At 47.2% G+C, this 24,777-nt stretch overlaps 1 protein-coding gene across 1 annotated transcript in view; it reads left to right on the plus strand.

Moving 5' to 3' along the window:
- The window catches only part of LOC143284216 (amyloid beta precursor protein binding family B member 2-like), a 278,400-nt gene that overhangs the window by 120,638 nt on the left and 132,985 nt on the right, over positions 1-24,777 (plus strand). Inside the window, exons 3-4 of the mRNA XM_076590882.1 lie at positions 21,453-21,624; positions 23,402-23,720. Of these exons, the coding sequence (XP_076446997.1) occupies positions 21,453-21,624; positions 23,402-23,720 (491 nt within the window). The remainder of the gene's footprint in view (positions 1-21,452; positions 21,625-23,401; positions 23,721-24,777) is intronic.

Here is a 24,777-nt window from a genome sequence, read left to right on the forward strand (position 1 = left end):
TGTATGTGTGTGTGTGTGTGTGTGTGTGTGTGTGTATGTGTGTGTGTGTGTGTGTGTGTTAAAATATGCATCGCTTTTTGGCAGAAATAGAAACGTCAAATAAGAAGTGAGCGAGGAATATCAAGAAACGAAAGACAGGGCTTTTGATCTGTACGCAAAAGTAAAGAATTCACCGATGGCGTGCAAGATCATATTGCGCTCTCACGACTGCTTGAATTAGCATGCTTGATTTCTTTTGGGAAAAGCATTAAGGATCTTCTTCTTTGGTCGTGTCTCTCTCTGTCTCTTTCTCCCTGTCTGTCTGTCTGTCTGTCTCAGACACACACACACACACACACACACACACACACACACACACACTGTGCCTCTATGTCTCTTCCTACACCCCTCCCTTCTCTCTTTCTCTACAGTCTCTTTGCTTCTCTCTCTATCAACCTCTCTTTCTCTCTGTCTATCAACCTCTCTTTCTCTCTCTCTCTATCAACCTCTCTCTCTCTCTCTCTCTTCATTGAAGATTTTTTTCAAGCCATGCATTGTGAAGGAAGTGTAGCATGTTCACTCCGCGTTCTGTCCAGAGCCAGAGTCCATGCCGAGGTTACTGCATTTTCCAGTCCCGCTGCTTCTGTCTCTCTGTCTGTGCCTCTGCCGCTCTCTCACTCACTCTCTCTCTCTCTCTCTCTCTCTCTGTTCGGTTTTGTTGTTAATGTTGTTGCTGGTAACTTTTTTGTTCTGTAAATGCATGGAATAAAGATGTCTTCAGCTTATCCATTTCACTCACAACAAAACAGTTGTGGTTGTTCCTCCCCCCCCCCCCCCCCTCTCTCTCTCCTTCTGGTTTTGTTGTTGTTAATGTTGTTGTTGCTGGTAACTTTTTTTCTGTTAAAAGATGGTATAAAAATGCTTTCAGCTTATCCGTTTTACTACTCACAGCAAAACATTTGTGATCCCCCCCCCCCCCGCCCCCACTCTCTCTCTCTCCGTGGCGTGCGTGCAGGAACGAGTTCTCGTGGTTGCGTGTGTTCGTCTATTCTTCATTTTAACGTCTTTTCTGGTAACGTCAGATTGGATGAGAAAATGGGGTTGTACGGATGTGCGCTTGAGCACAGCCTTGCACATGTGAAAGTGTATGAGTGAGTGAGAGAGTGAGTGAGTGAATGAGTGAGTGAGTGAGTGAGTGAGTGTGTGTGTGTGTGTGTGTGTGTGTGTGTGTTTGCTCGTGCGGGTTAAAAAAAGTTTTAATAGTAAGCAGCATTATGTGCCCAGGATAACGAGATAACGTTCTTTAAGATTCTTTGAGATTATCTTGTGTGAGTGACGGCGATAGAGGAGAGAGGACAGAGACAGAGAATTTATTCATTTTAGGCCTAGGCCCCCATGAAGGGGAAGCAAAGATAATAATCATAATATCATTTTTGACATAATGACTAAAATAACGAAGCTATGGAAATATCAGGGGAGAGAGACAGAGAGAAAGAGACAGACAGACAGACAGAGATAAAGATTTTTTTTTACATTTGAGTGTTATCGTTTAGGAGAGGAGGGCGAGGGGGTGAATGATGAGTTAGGGGGGAAACCGGGTGGATGGAGGGTGGAATATGAAATAAATATCTAAATACAATTACAGAAAAATACTCAATGGATTTCGTAAAAGAGAAGTCGCTAAACTAACAAGTGAAACAACTTGTAACGAACGCAAAAAGTAATAAAAAAAAAAAAAAAAAAAAAAAAACCATCAACGTTCGCAGTGACGATGTGTGTCCTTGTGACAATCGGGGTGCTGACCCCATGATGATCACCATACCACTCTCTGTTTATACTTCTCTTCATGTCTGCGCTGCGCTCATATTTAGACATGTCTGCATAATGGTTGTGGTGTTGTCAAAGACGGCTCTCTTCTTGCCATGGGTTAGTTTACGTGCCCTTAACACATGTTGCACACGGGACTTGTAGTTGTCTGATCTGAAAGATACAGAACCCAGACTGAAGAGGGGGTGTTGATGCAGAGGTGTCACACGTCGTCGTCGTCGTCGTCGGCCTCCTTCCGTCTCGAGAGACGATGGCTGCACCAGAAATGTAGTCACTGCCGGGCATTGCACTTCCTGCTGTGGCTGTGTAGACCGATGCTGGAGGGACAATCTCTACAGCATGTGGGACAGTTATAGGTAGATGCTGCATGGTTTACAGAATTTGACTTGCGTGTGGCTTTTTTTCTCCTCAGCGAGTCAATGCGGCTTCTCTCTGCTTATTTCATCCCTCTCGGAATGGCAGATTTCCAGGGTCCACGCGAATCTGCAAGGCTTTCCCAGGACAGCACATCAATACCTGTACTTTTCAGGTCCCGTTTGCAAGCGTCTTTCAGTCTTAGTCTGGGGCGGCCTTGGGGCCTAGATCCCTCTGATAGTTTGCCGTACAGCAGATCTTAGGCCTTGGGGCCTAGATCCCTCTGATAGTTTGCCGTACAGCAGATCTTAGGCCTTGGGGCCTAGATCCCTCTGATAGTTTGCCGTACAGCAGACCTTAGGCCTTGGGGCCTAGATCCCTCTGATAGTTTGCCGTACAGCAGATCTTAGGCCTTGGGCCTAGATCCCTCTGATAGTTTGCCGTACAGCAGATCTTAGGCCTTGGGCCTAGATCCCTCTGATAGTTTGCCGTACAGCAGACCTTAGGCCTTGGGGCCTAGATCCCTCTGATAGTTTGCCGTACAGCAGATCTTAGGCCTTGGGGCCTAGATCCCTCTGATAGTTTGCCGTACAGCAGATCTTAGGCCTTGGGGCCTAGATCCCTCTGATAGTTTGCCGTACAGCAGATCTTAGGCCTTGGGGCCTAGATCCCTCTGATAGTTTGCCGTACAGCAGATCTTAGGCCTTGGGGCCTAGATCCCTCTGATAGTTTGCCGTACAGCAGATCTTGAGGGATGGAGCCTAGATCCCTCTGATAGTTTGCCGTACAGCAGATGTTGAGGGATGGAGCCTTCATCCATTCGGCGAACATGACCGAGGCAGCGAAGAGGTGTCACACAATGAACATTAAATGGTGGTAACTCTTGTTGTTTATTGCTTTATCTCCTGGCCCATTTCTTCACTCATTTCCTTTCATACATTGGTTTAAAAAAGCATGTTGTTACGAAAGATTATTGTTGTCTTCCCACCTCCCTCCTTCCTCCACCTCCCATCTCTCCCCCACTTGCACATCTCTCTCTAAATACGGAGGTCCGAAGGGACAAGTCTGAGGTCCATTTTTGTTTTCAGTCTCTACTTCTAATCTTTCTTTGCCTGTTTCTTCAGCTTGTGAACATTTTTCTGACGATACTACCCGGCCTTCACACCAAAGACTAAAGTACCAATACAGTGTGCATCAATTTACAAAAGGATGTAAATCATCTTATTGAATGGACTGATTTAAATCATATTGGCCTTCATCCTCAAAACTCCATATTTATGTTTGTTACCATACGACAAAAAACAACAAAAAACAAAACAAAACAACAACAACAACAACAACAACAAAAAACCGCAAAAACATACAATACGAATTCGATTATATCAAGGTCGTAGATAAAGTACTAGAAGAAGTCGATTTTCGTGAACTTCTTGGGTTAAACATTGACAACAGTCTCTCTTGATCAAGCCATATTTCCTCTTTATCCAAGAAGCTGTCCAAAAATATGTCAGCATAATAAAACCAAACATTTCCTTTATCAGTGTACGCGAAAATGATTTTTGTGCTTATATATATTATACAGCCAGATATTGACTATGCCTCCGCATGTTGGGACTTAGCCTGTAAGAGCTGCTTAAAACCTATAGAAAGTTTGTGCCGGCGTTCTATGAAACTGATGCATCGTAAATATATTCTCGTCTCTGCAAATTAATGACTGCAAGCAATTTAAACTTATGCTCTAATGTAAGATGTCGCTTTAATAAAGGTGTATTCGTGTAAAAATCAAACAAGCAAACACACACATACACACACACACACACACACACACACACACACACACACACACACACACACACACACACACACACACACACACACACACACACACACACACACACAAAACAAAAACAAAAACAAAAAACACCAAAAACATCGCACCATTTTATCTTTGTGAGAAATTCACAGTAACGAACACTGGAGGAAAAACTTCCATGTATACCCCTCGCCCAGGAACTGATTTGTATAATAATAATTTATGTCATCACTTATTCGGGAAGGAAGTTATGGGGTGAAATCTCTGATTGTTTAAAACGTCAAAAAGGGTTTCTCCTCTTTTAAGAAAGCTTACCTTTGGTAAATATTTGAAAATGTATGAACACATAATGTTTTTACGTAATTTGATTGAAAGATAATGATGTGTTTTGCGTTTTCTCTTCTCTCTTTCTTCGTCTGTCTGTATGTCTATCTGTCTCGTTTGGCTTTCTCTCTCTCTTTCTCTCACTCGCTCGCTCGCTCTCTTTCAACAGAAAGCAGAGAGCTTTGATACTTCAAATGAAGGCATGATTACATAATGCTAAATCGACCTTGATTATTTTCATTTACTTTTGATTAACACTTTGTCTATAATTACTGTTTAAAGTTTGTGTGTGTGCGCGCGCGCGCACACACACACACCCCTCCACCCCACCCCCCCCCCCCCCCCCACACACACACCACACACCACACACACACACACACACACAGCTGAGCAGTTTTCATTGTCAACATTTAACATTTCATCAACATTGCTCAGCTGACTGTTGATCGAGAAGCAGTGACAATGTCGAAACCTTTCCACTTCAACGTTGAAGGAAAGAAACAGTGCCGTACGCTCTGTGTGTGTGTGTGTGTGTGTGTGTGTGTGTGTGCTTGTCTCTCTGTGTGTGTTTGTGTCTGTGTCTGTGTGTCCATCTGTGTGTGTGTGTGTGTGAAAAATGTTGCCCGTGTTCAGCTGACAGGGGAGGACGTCGTGCATACAAATGCCAGCTGATTAGTGTTCGTTGGGGATAGAATTGCTATCACTGTATTCAGTAGTTTGTTCAATAGAGGGGCAGGTTGTGAAGATGTTCAAATGATTCCACCGTCTTCCGAACTGGACATTGAAGGAAAGGAACTCTGTGTGTGTGTGTGTGTGTGTGTGTGTGTGTAAAAGTGAATGGGTGTCGTCCGTTTGTTGTTACACTTTGTTGTGTAGAGTCCATTGTTCTTTGATTTCTTTGCATAGAATGCTCTCTGTCTGTCTCTGTCTGTCTGTCTCTGTCTGTCTCTCTCTCTCTCTCTTTCTCTCTTTCACTCTCTCCTTTATTTATATTGAAAGAACTATTTCGTATTCTCAATGTTCGTGTCTCTGTGTCTGACTCTCTCTCTCTGTACCTCATACCCCTCCTCTCTCTCTCTCTCTTGCCTCTCTCTCTCTTGCTTGTCTCTCTCTCTCCTTTGCTATATCTACTTCCGTTCCTTAATTTCTTCTTTCTTTCTCTCATTCACGCGTGTGTGTAATTTGTTCTCTTTTTGTGTGGAGAGTAGTGAATTCTCTGCGGTATATTTTGTTTGTTTGGGGCCGTTATTGTTGTTTTTGCCTCGCGATATGTATATATTTACACCCCTTTCCCCGTTTTCTTGTATTCCCTGAATAATTTATAGGTAAATATCTCTACGAGGGTAGGATTAAAACGGGCAGCTGAGTGCTTATTCCTTTTCCCCGGAATAAAAAGAATTTCGATTTTCGAAAAACGTTTACGTTTCTCATACTTCCTATCCCATATTTGTCCACATTCCGTTCTCTCTCATTCCACGTTCTACATGTTCCATGATAACCATTGATGGAAAAGGCTTTCAGTTTAATGTATTACTCACTTGTTTTCGTTCTCTTTTTTTTCTTGGGGGCGGCGGGGGCGTGGGGGTGGGGTAATACAGAACATACTCCCCCTGGGATTTTTGTCCACAGACAAATCATCAGATATTCTGATGTATTGTTAAGTTTCTCATTTACCCCTCTCTGTCAGTTTGTTTCTCTGTCTCTGTCTCTGTCTCTGTTTCTGTTTCGCTGTCTGTCTTTCTGTTTGTATGTCTATCAGCCTATCGATACCTCTGTCTGTCTGTCTGTCTGTCTCTCTCTCTCTCCTGTCTCTTTCTGTTTTGCAACAGTGAGAAGGCCACGAATGATAATAGAAGGCAATAAAAAAAAAATATGAAAAATAAAAACTTTTTTCTTATTTGTTTTTCTTTACTCCAATCCTGTTACGAAAAATAAAACCTAAAAACAACGTTTATTTGGTTCTTTTGTTGTTGTTTTTTTCTCTACCCCTATCGTGTCACTCCAACAGAAGGCAGCCCGGTGATAGAGACCCGGAAGGTTTTTCTGATCCCCCAGAGGGCGCTGTGCATCGTGCCGCTTGGCTGGCGCTGACAGGCAGCCAATGGGTCTCTCCTTGGATGTTTTTTTTTTGTCCTCCCCCAATTTCAATCTTCACTTGCTGAACCTGTGTCCCAAGCCAAAACAGTCTGCCGTCATCCAAACCGGTCTCTGCCGCTGCCAGAACCATTCCCTGGCTCTCCGAGAGGAAAGGGCATGTCAGCAGTGCGGGGAGGCGGATGAGGAGGGGGGCGGGGGGCTGCGGGGGGGGGGGGGGGGAGAAGGTGGGGTAAGGATGATGAAGGGGGTCATCAGAACAGGAGCTCCCTGGGACACAGAGCATGCCGAGGAGAAATAGCTTTTTGTCAGCTGTGCTGCTTTTTTTTTTTTTTTTTTTTTTTTTTTTTTTTTTGCATCCCGGCTGTTTGTTATTGTTGTGATGGCGATGGTGGTGGTGTGGTTGAGAAGCAATTTTGGATCCGTTTGCGTGTGTGTCTGAGAGCACCTGCGTATGCGAGTGCCACAAGGGGATACATCTCTGTTGCCATTGTACAGACAAAAATATGGACAGACAAAACAGACTATTACTGAACTTGTGCCCAAAACAGCTGAGCACACTGAATATGTATTTGTGAGTTTCACTGTTTCGTCAGTTTGAGGGATTGTGAAGGATGGTTCTCTCAAGGACCTGCTCGTTCCTTGTCTCGACATGTGATACTGATAATATTTACACGCTGATACACTGTTTATATCAGGTCTCTTCATGTAATGCTGATGATATGCCATGTTCAGCGTTGTGAAGTGACTTGTCTCTCGTTCAAGTCTTTAGGATGATTTTCTCGTGAACCAGACTGTTCAGTGGGACATTGTCTCTTCATGATGACATGCCATGTTCCGCATGTTAAAGTAATGTGTCTCTCCAAGTTTGGGGGATGTTTTTTTCTCAGGCACCACACTGTGTGGTTCCTTCTCTCTTCATGAGAAGTTGATAATGGTTTTTCTTATGAACTAAGGCTGTTCAGTGACACATTGTCTTTACATCATGAGCACGGGATGTTTCTTCGGATATATTGCTGTGTGGCGGTTTGTCTTTTCACTGAAGAGGTTTTCAAGCCTTGTATTGTGAGGGAAGTGTAGCATGATTACTCCGCGTTCTGTCCAAAACCAGAATCCGTGCAGAGGTTGCTGCATTTTCCAGTTCCCCTGTTTCGGACATCTCTGTCTCTCTGTCTATCTCTGCCTCTGCTTCTCTCTCTCTCTCTCTCTCTCTCTCTCTCTGTCCTGTCTGTCTGACTGTTTTTGGACACGGAGGAGACAGGGCAAGAGGTGGGGAGGTGGGGATGCTTTGTCAACTCATGTTCAGTCCATGAGGGGAAGGCAGCCCATCCATACAGACCTCAGTGATTGGAGATCCAGGGAGGCTTCACTGGTCCCTCATTGGACCATGTGCCGTGCCGCTTGGCTGGCGCTGACAGGCAGCCTCTGGCGTTTCCAACGTAACCAGCCTCCCGGCTGGACACAAACAGTGTGCCGTCATCACCCAGACCTGTTTGTACCGCCGCCAGACCTGGTTTCCCGTTGGAAAGGGCGTGTCGGTGGAACGGTGAGGCGGAATGATGAGGGTGGCGTGGTTGAATCGGGGTGGTGGTGACAGGAATGGGTGGTGACAGGGTGGTGATACAGGGTGGTCATTAGGCAGGGACCTCCCGTTGACACACAGGAGGCGGGGCAGTCTGCCCATTTCCTGTCACGGGAAACTGCTTTTTGTTGACAGTGCTATCTCACCTGGATGTTTGATGTTGTTATTGTTGGTGTGATGGAGATGTTGGTCGTGGTGGTGAGGGAAGCAGTGGTTACGTGCCAAAGCGCACGCACGTGTGTGAGTGTCGTTCAGGGGTTGTGTCTGCGTGTCCCGTTATTTCTCTTTGAAAAAGAACAGACAGAAAGCCCATTACCGGCCGTGTCCAAGAAGTAGCAAGTATCGAGCGCATCTCACATGCATGTTCTCATCTTTCATCAAATAACTGTTGGGTGCCAGCACTTCTGTGGGGTTATTGGGAACTGTTCTCCCAAGGTACCTTGCAGTTTTTGTTCCTTGTCCCGTAATGATTTGCCAAGAACATGGATACACTGACACACAATTTATACCCTGTCTGTTTATGAGATGCTGGTAATATGTTATGTGTCGTGATGTGTAGTAACTTGTCTTTACGTCAGATTAGAATCTTTCTCTCATGTACCAATTATTCAGTTCCACGTTGTTTTGGAAGCGTAATTTGTGCTACTCGCTGAAATAATCCCCTCCCCACACCCCCAGCCACTGGCGATGACGATGATGGTGATGATGAAACCAAACTATATCAAAATCAAACAACAACAACGGTGTCATATGCTTTACTGGTATCCGTCCATCCGTTGTGGTCAGGAGGAAGGAATTCGTCACCAGCACAGTGCACTTGACATGTCTTCATTGCAGGCTGTCAATGTACATTTTGCACTGAAACAAGTCTGTACGCGTAGGTGCATGTTTACGTGCACACGTTCTGTGTTTCTCTGTGTCTGTCTCCGTCCTCCTCTCTCTGTCTCTCTCCTCATCTTTCTGTGTGTCTGTCTCTCACCGTGTCTCACTCCGTCCTGTCCTCATGTCTGCTGTGTGCAGGGAGAAGGTAGGGAGACATGGGGGTGGGGGGGAGGGAGGGAGGCGTCATATGTTAAGTAAGATATGTGAAAAGAAAAAACACACAGAAGCAATCCCCTAATTACTTTTATTTCCGCCGCCCCGGACCCCCACCCCACCTCCCAATCCGTCAAGAGAAGGCAACCCAGCCGAACAGTCAGACCGCCAGTCCCTAGGAGACCCAGGAAGTGCTTTCTTCTGAAGCCCCCAGAGGGCGCTGTGCTTGGCTGGCGCTGACAGGCAGCCAATGGCGTCTCTCTTCTCCTTTTCTTCACCCCGATACAAAGTGGAGCCGTCAGCCAGCCAAGTGTTGTCTTCCAGGTCACAACACACCGCCGTCATCCACACCTCAACTTGTTGTGCCGCTGCCAGGCCCATGGCTGGGGGGTTCCGGCCTCTCGCTGAAGCTGGTGGGGTGAAAGGAGAGGGGAAGATGGGGGAAGGGGGGGGGGGGCAGGAGAGACGCCAGGGGATGGGATGAGGAGGGGGTGATGAGGGGAGGGGGTCATTAAGAAAGGAGCTCCATGGAACACGGGCAGGCAGTGGCGGCAAGGCACGCTGCTCCATTTCCTGCCACGGGAAACCGCATTTTGTCAACGTTTTGTTGTGATGGAGATGGTGGTGGCAGTGGTTTGGGGAGCAGCTTGGGGAATTTTTTGCTTGTGTGCATGGGAGCGCGTTCGTCTGCGAGTGCTTCGTGGTTTGGAGGGGTAGGGGGATGTCGCTGGGTGTGTCGTGGTTTGGAGGGGTAGGGGGATGTCGCTGGGTGTGTCGTGGTTTGGAGGGGTAGGGGGATGTCGCTGGGTGTGTCGTGGTTTGGAGGGGTAGGGGGATGTCGCAGGGTGTGTCGTGGTTTGGAGGAGGGGATGTGGCTGGGTGTGTCGTGGTTTGGAGGGGGGGGATGTCGCTGGGTGTGTCGTGCTTTGGAGGGGGGGGGATGTCGCTGGGTGTGTCGTGGTTTGGAGGGGGGGGGATGTCGCTGGGTGTGTCGTGGTTTGGAGGGGGGGGGGGGATGTCGCTGGGTGTGTCGTGGTTTGGAGGGGTAGGGGGATGTCGCTGGGTGTGTCGTGGTTTGGAGGGGGGGGGATGTCGCTGGGTGTGTCGTGGTTTGGAGGAGGGGGGGGATGTCGCTGGGTGTGTCGTGGTTTGGAGGGGGGATGTCGCTGGGTGTGTCGTGGTTTGGAGGGGTAGGGGGATGTCGCTGGGTGTGTCGTGGTTTGGAGGAGGGGATGTCGCTGGGTGTGTCGTGGTTTGGAGGGGGGATGTCGCTGGGTGTGTCGTGGTTTGGAGGGGTAGGGGGATCTCGCTGGGTGTGTCGTGGTTTGGAGGAGGGGATGTCGCTGGGTGTGTCGTGGTTTGGAGGGGTAGGGGGATCTCGCTGGGTGTGTCGTGGTTTGGAGGGGTAGGGGGATGTCGCTGGGTGTGTCGTGGTTTGGAGGGGTAGGGGGATGTCGCTGGGTGTGTCGTGGTTTGGAGGGGTAGGGGGATGTCGCTGGGTGTGTCGTGGTTTGGAGGGGTAGGGGGATGTCGCTGGGTGTGTCGTGTCGTTCTCCCTTGAATGCAAACAAATGAAAAAAGTCAGCACTATGAAGAAAACAACAAGTAAGAATTGAACTCGTTATGCATGCCTGTCTGTATGTTTCACCAACTGTCTGCGTGGTATCTGGAATTCTGAACGTGTTTCCTTCGTGTTCAGGTACCACGCGGCTGTTCGGTGCTCTGTGTCTGCTGTCTTCAGACTGTGTGGAGTTATTTTTCTCCTTTGTTCTTATAGTACGTGTGTAGAATATTTTATATATATCGTGTGCCATACATATCCTGTCTTTAACACGTGATGATACTACTGCTACTACTACTACTATTACTACTAATGATAATGATAATTACCATCATCATCATGATTTATGGTCGTAGTGGTCAGGACACCACCCACCCAGCACACAAAAAGCAGTCACCCACATCCGTGTACACAACAAAAAGCAATCACAGCATGGATGTGCGAAGCAGCTTGGAAACTGTGGAGAGGAAAGAAATCAATACTGCTTAAATAGATGAGTCTTTAGAGAGAACTTGATAAACCAGGCCGTGGAAACTGGAAGTGGACTGTGTGGTGTTGACTGGCGGGTGGGTCGTGGATGGTAGGAGCACGACGGGAAAGAGATGGAGGAAGGATGTGTTCTTTCGGGGGAGGAAGGCTGCTGAGGGCGGCTGGGACGAGGGAACCACATAGAACTGAAGGTTGGGAATGTTCTTATAAAAACAAACATTGGAAATTTCAAGTTGGGTATCGATTCCCCTCTCCCTCCCTTCCTCCCTCCACCCTCTCTCTCTCTTTCTCTCTCTCCCCTTATTATTATTATATTTTTTTTGGCAGATGGAATTGAGATGTGATTACCAACAACAAAAAAGGCAGAATCAAATACCGGGAAATTTCAAGTTCGGTATTCCTCTCTCTCTCTCTCTCTCTCTCTCTGCAGACGGAAGACTGGGAATGTGATTAGAAAAATAAATTAAAATTTAAAAAAGAAAACAATCCCACCCGGCAGTGTGCTGATATAATAATAATAATAATGTACATTTATATAGCGCCCTTTCTCTCTAATAGCTCAGGGCGCTTTACATGAAAGAAAGATATTATAAGTTACATAAATCATTCATGACCACTCTTTCTCAACTTAGAGAAAGGTTATAAGAAGAGTTTTAAATGTTCAGCGAAACACAGAAATAGAATCTGATGCATGGACATGATGAGGAAGGTTGTTCCAGATGTGAGGAGCAGCAAAGAAGAAAGAACGTTCACATTAGGTTCTTGTACTGACACGAGGAAGTTTCAAAAGGTTACAGTGATAGGAAGAGCGGAGATTTCTTGCGGGAGTGTAAACACTGATTTTTAACAGATATTTGTACTGTTCCTTGCAGGGTGATCCCTCGCTGAAGAGTGACGTTGTTTAATGTCTTGATGTGCGGTCGTGTCGGACGTTCCTGTTTGTTTGAGCTTTTTCTTCCTCCCCCCCCTCCCCCCCCCTCCTTCCACCTCTATTTCTGCTGTCATGGTCTGCATTCCCATGTTGACTTGTATGTACGGGTGACTTTGCATTCCCATGTTGACTTGTATGTACGAGTGACTCTACATTCCCATGTTGACTTGTATGTACGGGTGACTTTGCATTCCCATGTTGACTTGTATGTACGAGTGACTCTACATTCCATTGTTAACTTGTATGTACGAGTGACTCTACATTCCCATGTTGACTTGTATGTACGAGTGACTCTGCATTCCATTGTTAACTTGTATGTACGAGTGACTCTGCATTCCCATGTTGACTTGTATGTACGAGTGACTCTACATTCCCATGTTGACTTGTATGTACGAGTGACTCTGCATTCCATTGTTAACTTGTATGTACGAGTGACTCTGCATTCCCATGTCCATAGCTTTGGCGGTTCCGCTTCATTCACCGACGACGGATATCCGCATATATATATATATATATATATATGTGTGTGTGTGTGTGTATATATATATGTGTGTGTGTGTGTGTGTGTGTGTGTTCGCTTGCGCGTTTGTGTCCGATTTCCGAGTGCGTGCGTGCCCTCGATCATTTCTGTGTAATTGAAGAAGACGATAACAAGAAGAAGAAGGCGACGACGACGATGAAGAAGAAGAAGAAGAAGATGATGATGATGATGATGGCAGTATCAAATCAACTCAATTGCTTGCAGTTCAGCGGACCACTTCCCTAATGGCCTCCACACTGAAAACTGGTCACAGAGAAACTCGTGTGAATACCTCCATTGTTGACCCACATACCATTTCAAAGACAAGGCTTCGGAACCATGGCAGCAGCAGGAACAAAAACAGCCGACAGCAGAAAATGGAATGGAGCGGAGATTTAAGGGACAAAAGCTCACCGCCACTTTTTAAGCAAATGATCATAATTATAGTAAAATGATGATAATAATGAATGGGCATTATAATGATAATGAAAATTATTATTGTTATTATTATTGTTATTATTGATTTATCAATATATTTATTTGTTTATTCATTTATTTATTTATTCTCGTTTGCTGCTTGCTTATTTTCCTTGAGTAATAACAACACATACTCTCTGATATACCTGGTCATAAAAAAATTTAAAAAAAAAATAAATGTGTGTGTGTGTGTGTGTGTGTGTGTGTGTGTGTGTGTACAGACGTGACATTACACTCTTCGAACTTTAAAAGTGAAGAATCAAAATTAATGTCCGTCCTTATAAAACACGACTTTATTTCACGGACGAATTCCAATATTCGTGGTAAAAGAATAGGGAGAAACCCAAAGGGGAGAAAAAAAAAATAAGAAAGAAAGAAAAAGAAGAGACTTTGTCCAACAAGCCTTTGTCCATCCCAGTGGTAAGGAAGGGGTGTGTGGGGGGGGGGGGGGGGAGGGGGGGGGGGCTGAAGGCGTGGACAGTGTCAGTTTTCAGTTTCAGTTTCAAGGAGGTGTCAAAGCGTGTAGACTGACCCATATGCGCTACATACCTACATCAGCTTTAAACAGAGGGAGCGGATGCCTGACCCAGGCATAAACCCGACGTGCTGGTCAGGCCCTGATAGCCTTCCCACCCGGGGTATGTAGAAAGCCTGAATATAAAATGACATAATCAAATAAACAAAATAAACCAATAAGTAATTACATTAAAATGCAAAAAATAAAGAAAAGAAAAAAAAAGGAGAGAGAATGCAGATAACCAAATGAAATAAGATGGGCCACATCAGCCAACTTGTGCACTCCCTCACACACGTGCATACTCAAGCATGCAGCTGAACACGCGCGTGCTCTCTCGCTCTCGCTCACACACACACACACACACACACCGCTTGTGCAACGATTTGCAGTCTCACAGACAACCAAGCCCAACGCTCAGCGGAGCAAGCGTGGACAATACAATGCACTTAGGCAGTGAACATGTTTACGTTATCTTGTGCATTTCAAACAAGCGTGCAGCATCAGGCACATGCTCCAGCACACATTCTGCCCCTGTGTGGCTGTGAATCAATCTGTTTGTCTATATCTATCAATCAGTCGCTCTCTCTCTCTCTCTCTCTCTCTCTCTCTCTCTCTCTCTCTCTTATACACATCCATGTTTTACTTCGATTATGTTTATTGATGTCATCGATCGATGAAGAAACTGTGTAGTTTAGCTTCATACATATACATCTATATCTGTGTGTGTGTGTGCGTGCGTGCGTGCGTGCGTGCGTGCGTGTGTGTGTGTGTGTACAGAGAGAAGGAGGGGGAGAGAAAGAGACACTGATATCATAATTTTTGTTTGGGTTTGCTTGCTGTGTTTACGGAGTCAAAGTAACACATGTTAAACTTTCTTATCACACCCTCTTCACATGGGGCTGCACACACACACACGGCTGCACACACACACACACGGCTGCACACACACGCGCGCGCGCAAAGGAAGAAAACAGACAGTGACAGAGACAGAGAACAGAAAAAGAAGAGATCGCGAGGACACAAAGATACAGACGGGAAGAGAGAGAGGGAGAGAGAGAGAGGGGGGGGGGGTTGTTAGAGGTTTGACAATCGATGGCACGGGCAGTGGGCGGGGAGCGAGGTGATCAGTCAGGGCCACAATTGCATTTGCATAGCGCCAGAAGCTGTGGAATTGGAGCCAGCGACACACGACAGACACACAGACAGGGAGAAAGCCAGGGGAGATGGGGGGAGAAGGGGGTGGGGACTTCTCCCCGCCTGCTGACGGGAAGAGGGGGGTTGTTGGGATGGCGCAGGGTTGGGGGTGGCGGTGGTGGCGGCCCCGTTGTCTTCAACTCACTTGCTGGCGATGTGACCATCTACCCAAAGACCCCTCTTCCTTTTTTCGTTTTGCTTTTGTTTTATTTCATCCAAGAAACATCAAAGATACACGAACGAATCTCCAATCTGGGAGGGGGCGGGGGGGTGGGGGGCGGGGGCGCTCACACAAGACTGGCTCCGCGGTTAAGTGATTATTGTTGTCAATAGGGGGCTAAGTAGGCGGTGTCCAGCGTATGTTGATGAATCAGACTAAGCGCTACCGAACCAGAACGATTCGGCATCAGTACAGGGTCTACGCTGGTGTGTGGCCTCCTGGCGACCTAACTTTGATAGTTCCCTGTAGACTGCCGACACTCAGACCGCGGCGGACGAAGCCAGGTGTGGCTGTGTATGGGGGACGCGGAATGGGTGGGTGAGACTAATGGCAGTGAGACGGTGCACATGATGGAGCGGGGACAGAAAAGACACACCAGCCACAGTTCGTCTCCACAGAAGACTAGGAAAGCACACCGGGTCCTCGATTTGGATAATGGTACAGCATTGTCAGTATCAGCATTAATATGTATTAAGTCATGAGGATGATCAGTATAAACAGATAGAGAGAGTGGGGTCGAGAGAGAGAGAGAGAGAGGGGGGAGGGGGCGTGTATAAAGAAAGAGAAAGAGATTGTGGGAACGAAACGAAATCCTCTCATCAAACATCAGAGCAGAGAGAGGACACAGTCCGGAAAAGGGAAGGGTGGGGTGGGATGAGGAAAAAATCGGGAACCCATTAATCCGCAAACTCGATAGAAGTTATTCCTCAAACTGAACACATCCTTGCGCAAACCTGGGTATCAGACATGAAGGTACATACGTCCACGCATTCAACCTTTTCATGTAGCATTCTGAAAAATGTGTAGTAATCAGCTTACGCGCTTCACCTCAGCGGGGATATAGACCGTCACCAACAGACCTTCACAGTCCTCAGTCCTAGGCTTTTTCCTCTATCCGGCTCAGGTACGGCCCGTCATCTTGGTGTCTGCCTGCAGGTCTCGTCGCCAGGTGTTTCTCTGTCGGCCTCTCTTCCCCTTTCCTCAGGGGCTCCAGGTCAGGTCCTGTCTAGTTTTCGTAGCGTGTGACGGGAGCTATAGCCGAATGGTTGAAGCGTTGGACTTTCAATATGAGGGTCCCGGGTTCGAATTTCGGTAACGGCGCCTGATGGGTAAAGGGTGGAGATTTTTCCGATCTCACAGGTCAACATATGTGCAGACTTGCAAGTGCCTGAACCCCCTTCGTGTGTATACGCAAGCAGAAGATCAAATACGCACGTTAAAGATCCTGTAATCCATGTCACCGTTCGGTGGGTTATGGAAACAAGAACATACCCAGCAAGCACCCCCCTACCCCCAAAAACGGAGTATGGCTGCCTACATGGCGGAGTAAAAACGGTCATACACGTAAAAGCCCACGCGTGTGCAAACGAGTGAACGTGGGAGTTGCAGCCCACGAACGAAGAAGAGGAAGTAGCATGTGCCCGATCCATCCCCATCTTCTTCCACCGTCGCTTTCAGCTCCAGATGAAGACGGCTGACAGACAAGTCCACCACAACGCCTTACAACTCGTTGTTGTTCCGTCACACCAACAGCAGTGAACCCAAAACAGTTCACGCCTGTGAATCTTGACTGACGACCGCGTCAGAGCCCTGTCCGGGCTGTGTCATGTTGGGAATCGTTTTTAATGTGACGTTTACAAGCCGTGTAACATCTGGAGTTGCGTGTGCCTAGTTCGCAATCGTGTGTGTGACTGTGTGTGTGACTGTGTGGGTGGATGGGTGGGGAACGAGGGTGTCTCTGTGTGTTTCTGTGTATCTGTGTTTCTGTGTGTTTTCTAATGTGGTTTTACATTGCTCTGAGAGAGAGAGAGAGAGAGAATTTACTTTTTGAGGCTTTTCGGTGAGGTCAGATAAACAGAAATATACAGTGAAGATGAATATGACACACACGTACTCGTAAAAGAAAACAAAAACAACTTTTGCCGTGAAAAAAAAAAGTATTTACATTTATCATCATCGTTTATGTTTGTGCTGAAATACTGACACTGGTTTTTTAAAGTCGTTAGCATAGTTCTTTGTTCTTCAGTGCATGTACAGATAGAAAATGAAAATGAAGCAGAAGTGGATTTTTCCCCAAATATTTTTGTTCACCCATTTTTATTCATTCATCTCTTTTTGTTGTTTTTGTTTTGTTTTGTTTACAATGTACATAAACATTGCTAAATGATACATTATACAATGCGTTACAAAGGCGTGATGCCTGAACAAGTCAGATAGCAACATACTCAGGCGACATGCTGCTGAGAAAGTTTATTTCTGTTTCTCTCTGTCACTGACCAACTTGTAATTCTGTGCGGATGAAAAAACTCATCTTTCTTGTCAATTGCCCTCGTTGATAAAGAATTGATACTTCTCGGAATATGATTATGAAGTGTATCAGTATCAGTAGCTCAAGGAGGCGTCACTGCGTTCGGACAAATCCATATACGCTACACCACATCTGCCAAGCAGATGCCCGACCAGCAGCGTAACCCAACGCGCTTAGTCAGGCCTTGAGAAAAAAAAAAGAAAAAAGAAAATAATAATAATAATATGTTGATAAATAATAATGAAATAAAGAACTGTGAAAGGAAGCAGTGAAAAGGAACTTGACTGGCCTGTGTAAGATCATGAGCGCCGTGCAGGTTCATTTGGGCCATGGACATGTTAGGGCTCACCAGGGACCAGGGCTTGACGCCCTGTTTCGGACTGCGTGGTGTTGCGTCCTTGGGAAAGGCTCTTCACTCCGGTGTTTCTCAACCCACACAGGTACCTGACTGGCTGGGAAAGGTTAAAACGGCGGAAGGAGAGGATTGGGCCCCGCCTTCCTATGCCGTGCCCTAGAAACGATGGTTATGAATTCGCTGCCCCGATGAGCGTGAACAGAGAAGCTGGCCTATATCCACATGTCAACAAGTGTGATTGGTGTTGGATGTGATGGCGTAGCAGGAGGGCTGTGAGAAGTTGTCCAGTGTTGCTTGATTTGAGAGTCCAACCAGCACCCACAGTGACTGTCCAATGCCACTGGAGATCTTTTTTCCCGTCAGTGGGCTGCCATTCCCGCGTCTGTTCCTGTTTACCAGTGAGCTTTTACCTGCATGGGCTATTTTCACCCCGCCATTCTGGGGTGTGTATGCTGGGTATGTCCGTGTTTCCATGACGCACGTGGATTGCGGGATCTTTAACGTGTTTGTTTGATGTTCTGCGTGTGTTGAAATTCGCACGAAGAGAGTGTTCAGGCAAATAGCAGGACTGCACTTTAATGTTGAAGTGGAGATAGGAAAACAATCTCCGCCCCTTTCACCATCAAACGCAACCAGGATTCGAACCCAGGACAATGGGATTAGAAGTTCAGTGCTCTGAACACTCGGCTGTCGCGGTTTGATGCAGGCGAGGTCGTGGTTAGTTTAAAGACCCGTCTGCACATCCGTCCAACATGACACAGTGTCAGTGGCCACGTTCATGTAGTCCACACACACCGAATGAGTCAGCCTTGTATGGTCATTATAATGGGAGGGGGGAAGGGGGGGAGGGGAAGGTTTATGTACAAAAAGAGCCAGTCCCCAGGCCTTGTATGGTGATTATGATGGGAATTTTTGTACAAAAAGAGCGGAGGCTCCGGTAACGTCCATGGCAAAACCTTTCAGAACTGTTTTTATGCCCTCCTGCTCCCCCTTGCCCTTTGGCGGATAAATGGCTGTCTTTTTTATCATTTTTTTTTCTTCATGAAAAGTAGCTTGTCCAGACACAAAACCAGGCTGACACTCACGAAATAATAATTTATAGATAATTTATCATAAGTAAGCCCAGTGTTTTTGTCTTGACATCAGAGGGGGTGACCCGACTCTGTCTGTCTGTCTGTCTGTCTGTCTGTCTGTCGGATTGTGTCTCAAGGACTGGCCAGAACTCGGGGTTTATGTGTACGTCAGATATCTGCTCCCTCTTTTTTTTCTTTTTTTCTTTTTTTAAGTTGTAGCAGATCTGCTGCAGCCAATATTGGTCAGTCCGCTCGGTCGAAACTGAAAATGTCCCCGTCTGTCTGTCTCTCCTCTTTCTCTTTCTCTCTCTCCCTCTCTCTCTCCGCCCTCTCTCCCTCTCTCTCTCCCCCACCCTCTGTCTCTCCCTCCCTCCCCCCCTCTCTCTCTTTCTCCAAAGACCAAGCCAAGAAGAGGGACATGGGGGTTGATAAATGACGGTGGTGTGATATCTGCACGTGTCTCTGTCCTGTGCCAGGCGAAAGCGGGAGGAAGACTTTGCCGTCCTCCCAAGACAGCCCTGAGGATTTACCGGTTCAATCAACTGGTTCCTCCCGCCGCCAGTCTGTAGCTACGCACGCACGCACACACATACACACGCACACACACGCACGCACGCACGCACACACGCGCGCGCGCGCGCACACACACACACACACACACACACACACACACACACAGCTGCTCTGTTTCGATCTCTGTGAATCTCATCATGACCCTAACTCAAACATGACAATGTTCATCTTTAACCGTTCCCGTACACCATAGGTGAAAAATACCCCCGCCCCCCACCCCATCCCCTTCCCGGCCCGATCCCCCCCCCCTCCTTCCCCGACCCCCTAGTTTTTACCCGGTTTACTCAGCAATCGATTCTAAAGGTATTTCCACTGAGGTATCTTACCTTGCCAGTGAAGCATCATATTAATTATCCAAATGAAAAGTGTCTGGTTGTCATACGTAAACAAAGGCGTAAATATACAATCAACGTTCCACTAAGTCGTCAGTGTGTGCAAACAGCGTTTTCCCCGAAACGGCCAGTCCATTCGTGTTCCTTTACAGGAATGCGGGTTAAAGTTGTTACACTCACATTTTCTTTCTGGTTAAAATTATTGACGGACGATGTCCATTGAATGTGAACCAGCCTTTGATGGAAGCAACTCTGGACACTACGTGCCCAAGGATATAATGAACCCAAGGTAAATTGGCTGCATAGTTTCTTTATGGACACACACACACACACACACACACACACACACACACTGTTGCATAGGCTCGGGTCATGTTGACGCGATGAGAGTTGCTGGCTGGGGACGTGGGGGGTGGGGTGCGCGTGTCCTCAAATATAGTCATTGCGGCAAATTGCCGAACCAGTTTCAATCTTGCACACGTTATACGAAGGAGGAGTGCACATCAAACATATGCCGTTCTCCTCCTAACGTGCTGACAACAAAACATTTAGTTATCCAAAATCCCTCGTGGAATGCCGCTGGTCTTTCAGAATAAATAGCATCCACCGCCTTCTGGAAATTCTGTGCAAGAAATTTCCTCTTTTCTATTGCTGTCTTTATTTCTGCCCTTTTTCTGCCTTCCCAGTCTATTCCCCGTTCTTTTTTCGACCAAGCCTTCACACTTTCCCCCCCCCCCCTTTTCCGCAGTCTGTCCTGTCTGTGCTGTTTTGCTCTGGCGACTAGGCAGTGAAATTGTAAACACTGGGATGGGCACTAGCTGTCTATTCTGCAGTGTTATTCACCTTTCTGGCTTTTATGGATTTTTATTTGGCCCTGAAATATTTCTCCTTTTTTGCGATTTTTTCTAATCTATGGATGACAGATTAAGCGGAAGAGCTGACGTCTTCAGCACGGCCTAGACTTACTGCCCTAAGGAGCTAACTGGTTATGATAATGTGCCATGAGTTGTATTTTGTGGGCTTGTCTTGGCGATTTGTGTGTGTGTGTGTGTGTGTGTGTGTGTGTGTGTGTGTGTGTGTGTGTGTGTGTGTGACAGTTTTGTGTTGACGCGGTTGAGCATTTGTATGGTTTGACAGTCCTGCTGATATGTCCTTGTGCGGTCGGCTCGACTATGAGCAACAATAATCAATAAAAAAAAATTTTTAAGTTATCGCATAATCAAGAATCTTTGACTCTATGGCAGTCAGACGTGTACATCAAAGAAGTAAACCTCCCGTGTTCTTCAGAACTCTGATGTCTGTTCCTGACTTTCAGCCATCCATCAGGTGTCCAAAGTAGGTCCACTCCAGAATCACTCTTCGTGACTCTTAACCATGAAGCTTTCTGCCAACCCAAGTTATGCTTGGCGGAAGTGTTGGTCTTGGTCGTACAAAACGGTGGTCAGTTAAGACGAGAAGTTGAATAAAGTGGCTATAAACATAGTTATATCACAGCGAATCGATTGTAGCTGGGACTGCAGTTATCGTATTATTGGTTGAAAAAATGCTAATAACGGAAATTGAAGTAGAACCTAATGTATTCACGGTGCTTTATTATTCTACGATAAAAGAAGATATGACCAGTGTGACGGTGTCACGCTATAGTCTTACTCCCAAGAGATCACATTTAGTAGAAACATCGGGCAGGCAAGGAAACAGACACAGCCAACGCTGTATGTGTGTGTGTGTGTGTGTGTGTGTAAGTGTTTGCGCGCGCGCGCGTATGCGTATGACATGTGTGTGTGTGTGTGTGTGTGTGTGTGTCACAGTCAAAATTTATGTTTCAAAAGTACAGTTGAATGAACAACACATTATCAAGTGTGTGTGTGTGTGTGTGTGTGTGTGTGTCCAACAGATCCGGACTCCAGCTACCTGAGTTTCGCCAACCCCAACTACTGCTTCGAGGACCAGGTGAACTGGAACGCCGGGGACCAAAGCCCCACGGAGGAGGAGGATGATTCCCTCTCCCTGGACAAGTTGTCAGTCACTGATGGCTCCGCCCCTTCCGGCCATCGCTCCGCCCACAGGTCAGTACCCACACAGCTGACAAGGGTGGACATGCAGGTGGTTACAACTGAAAGCGTTGTACTTTCACAGTTTGAGGGTCCAGTGGGTTCGAATCCGGTGGCGGCTCCTGGTGGGGTAATGTGTAAAAGTGTTGTTTATTATTATGTTGCTGTTTTTAACCCTCCATCAACGTATGTGTGCTTATCTGCTAAGTGCCTGAAACCCCTTTCGCACGTTTAATTGTGGGTACGATAGGTGAAAATACAGTTTTGGGTTGTTGTTGTTTTTGTAGCAAACACATACATGTATCTGCTGATCTATATTTCTTTTTGTACTTGTGACTCACGATGTAAAGCACACCCACAAGCATTTGATTGAAAGATAATGTTCAAAACTAAAATCGTAAAACGATCTTTGTAACAAAATTGCATCTCTGTTTCTCAATAGCTGGTAAGTTATGCCTCTTTTAATGAATCATTATTTATCATATTTGCAAATATGGCAAATATTGATTCGTTAAAGAGGCATGACTTACAAACTGGAACATAAAATAGTGTCCCTTGGATCCAGATTTCGTTGTTTTCAGCGGTCTTTTTGAAGTCACTCAGCAAGTGAAGTGTGTGGAGAAAGGAACCAGAACAGTTGTAGCTGGGCTGGAGTTGACTGGGAACGGTGGGCTGTGGGGGTGTGGGTGTGGGTTCAAACAAATGCGAGAAAGGTGCATGTTGACCAGTGTTTCCTGATACTTTTTTTGTTTAAGAGGTTGGGGAGAGGGGCAGGGGAGAGCAGAGAATTTGCCAAAAGAATTGTCAGGAAAAAAAAACTTATATGGCACCAACCCTGCTGACGGTTTTTATCTTCCTAAGACCTGACCAGTGAGTTGGGTTCTGCAAGGTCCGGCATCTGCTCTTTCTGATTGAGTGGATGTGGTGTAGTGTACATCCATCTGTCCGCAATGTACGCTCTGGCACTTCTTTGAAACTGAAAGTGACACTCGACAGGGTTGAAAACGGTCATACACATCAAATCATCACCTCCATCATAACCACCACCACCACCTCTTTCACCACCATCACACTCACCATCACCACCACCACCACAGCTACTATCACCACTACCACCACCACCACCACCAATGCCGCCATTTCAACCTCCCCACCACACCACCACCCCCCCATCACCACCACCATCACCACTCACTCACCATCAACCACCATTTCCACCACCACCATCTACTACAACCTACCACTACCACCATCACCCATCCACACCACATCAGCACAACACACCACACCACCCATCACCACCACCACCACCACCATCACCACCATTTCCACCACCACCATCAGCACAACTACACACCACTCACATCATCACACAGCACACACCACTACCACCTCAACCACCAACACTACCACCACCACCATCACATCATCACACTATGCACCACCACCACCACCACCACCACCACCACCACTCACATCATCACCACTACTAGCACCACCACCACCATCACTTTCACCACCACCACCATTTCCACCACCACCACCACCACCATTTCCACCACCACCACCACCACCATTTCCACCACCACCACCACCACCATCACTTTCACCACCACCACCACCACCACCACCACCACCATCACCACCACTCACATCATCACCACTACTAGCACCACCACCACCACCACCACCACCACCACCACCATTTCCACCACCACCACCACCACCACCACCACCATCACTTTCACCACCACCACCACCACTAACGATGGTCAGGGGGTGGGGGTATCAGTGACTACTCCTCAGCGGAGGTGACGCCCTCCAGCCCGGACGGCTCCTTCCTGCTCCACAAGCTCACCTCCCGCCACTCCCACGCCGACGACACCGACGACGACACCTCCAGCCTCGACGACGAGGACGACGACGACGACGACGATGATGTTAACGACGCGGAGGACGCTGACAGCGACGGGATGAGGCGGAGCAAGGAGGAGGTGGTGATGGGTGTGGAGAAGGAGGAGGGGGGCCGGAAGAGAGGGGGGCGGGGCATCCTGGGTTACCTCACCATGCTGGAGCGACAGGCCCAGGACCCTCACTGCCCAGCCACCAGGGTCAGTGTGGTGTGGTGTGGTGTGGTGTGGTGTGGTGTATGGTGTGTTGTGGTGTGGTGTGTTGTGGTGTGGTGTGGTGTGGTGTGTTGTGTTGTGGTGTGTTGTGTTGTGGTGTGGTGTGGTGTGGTGTGGTGTGTGTGGTGTGGTGTGGTGTGTTGTGGTGTGGTGTGTTGTGGTGTGTTGTGTTGTGGTGTGGTGTGGTGTGTGTGTGTGGTGTGTTGTGGTGTGGTGTGGTGTGGTGTGGTGTGGTGTGGTGTGTTGTGGTGTGGTGTGGTGTGGTGTGGTGTGGTGTGGTGTGTTGTGTTGTGGTGTGTTGTGGTGTGTTGTGGTGTGGTGTGTTGTGGTGTGGTGTGTTGTGGTGTGGTGTGGTGTGGTGTGTTGTGGTGTGGTGTGGTGTGGTGTGTTGTGTTGTGGTGTGGTGTGTTGTGGTGTGGTGTGTTGTGGTGTGGTGTGGTGTGGTGTGTTGTGGTGTGGTGTGTTGTGGTGTGGTGTGTTGTGTTGTGGTGTGGTGTGGTGTGTTGTGGTGTGGTGTGGTGTGGTGTGTTGTGTTGTGGTGTGGTGTGGTGTGTTGTGGTGTGGTGTGGTGTGGTGTGTTGTGGTGTGGTGTGGTGTGGTGTGGTGTGTTGTGTTGTGGTGTGTGTGTGTTGTGGTGTGGTGTGGTGTGTTGTGGTGTGTTGTGGTGTGGTGTGGTGTGGTGTGGTGTGTTGTGGTGTGTGTGGTGTGTTGTGGTGTGGTGTGTTGTGTTGTGGTGTGTTGTGGTGTGGTGTGGTGTGTTGTGGTGTGGTGTGGTGTGGTGTGTTGTGGTGTGGTGTGTTGTGGTGTGTTGTGGTGTGTTGTGGTGTGGTGTGGTGTGTGTTGTGGTGTGGTGTGGTGTGGTGTGGTGTGTGTGTGTGTGTTGTGTTGTGTTGTGTTGTGTGTGTGTGTGTTGTGTTGTGTTGTGTTGTGTTGTGTGTGTGTGTGTTGTGTTGTGTTGTGTGTGTGTGTTGTGTTGTGTTGTGTGTGTGTGTTGTGTTGTGTTGTGTGTGTGTGTTGTGTTGTGTTGTGTTGTGTGTGTGTG

The sequence above is a fragment of the Babylonia areolata genome, chromosome 7, assembly GCF_041734735.1.
Source record: "Babylonia areolata isolate BAREFJ2019XMU chromosome 7, ASM4173473v1, whole genome shotgun sequence".
NCBI classification, from domain to species: domain Eukaryota; kingdom Metazoa; phylum Mollusca; class Gastropoda; order Neogastropoda; family Buccinidae; genus Babylonia; species Babylonia areolata.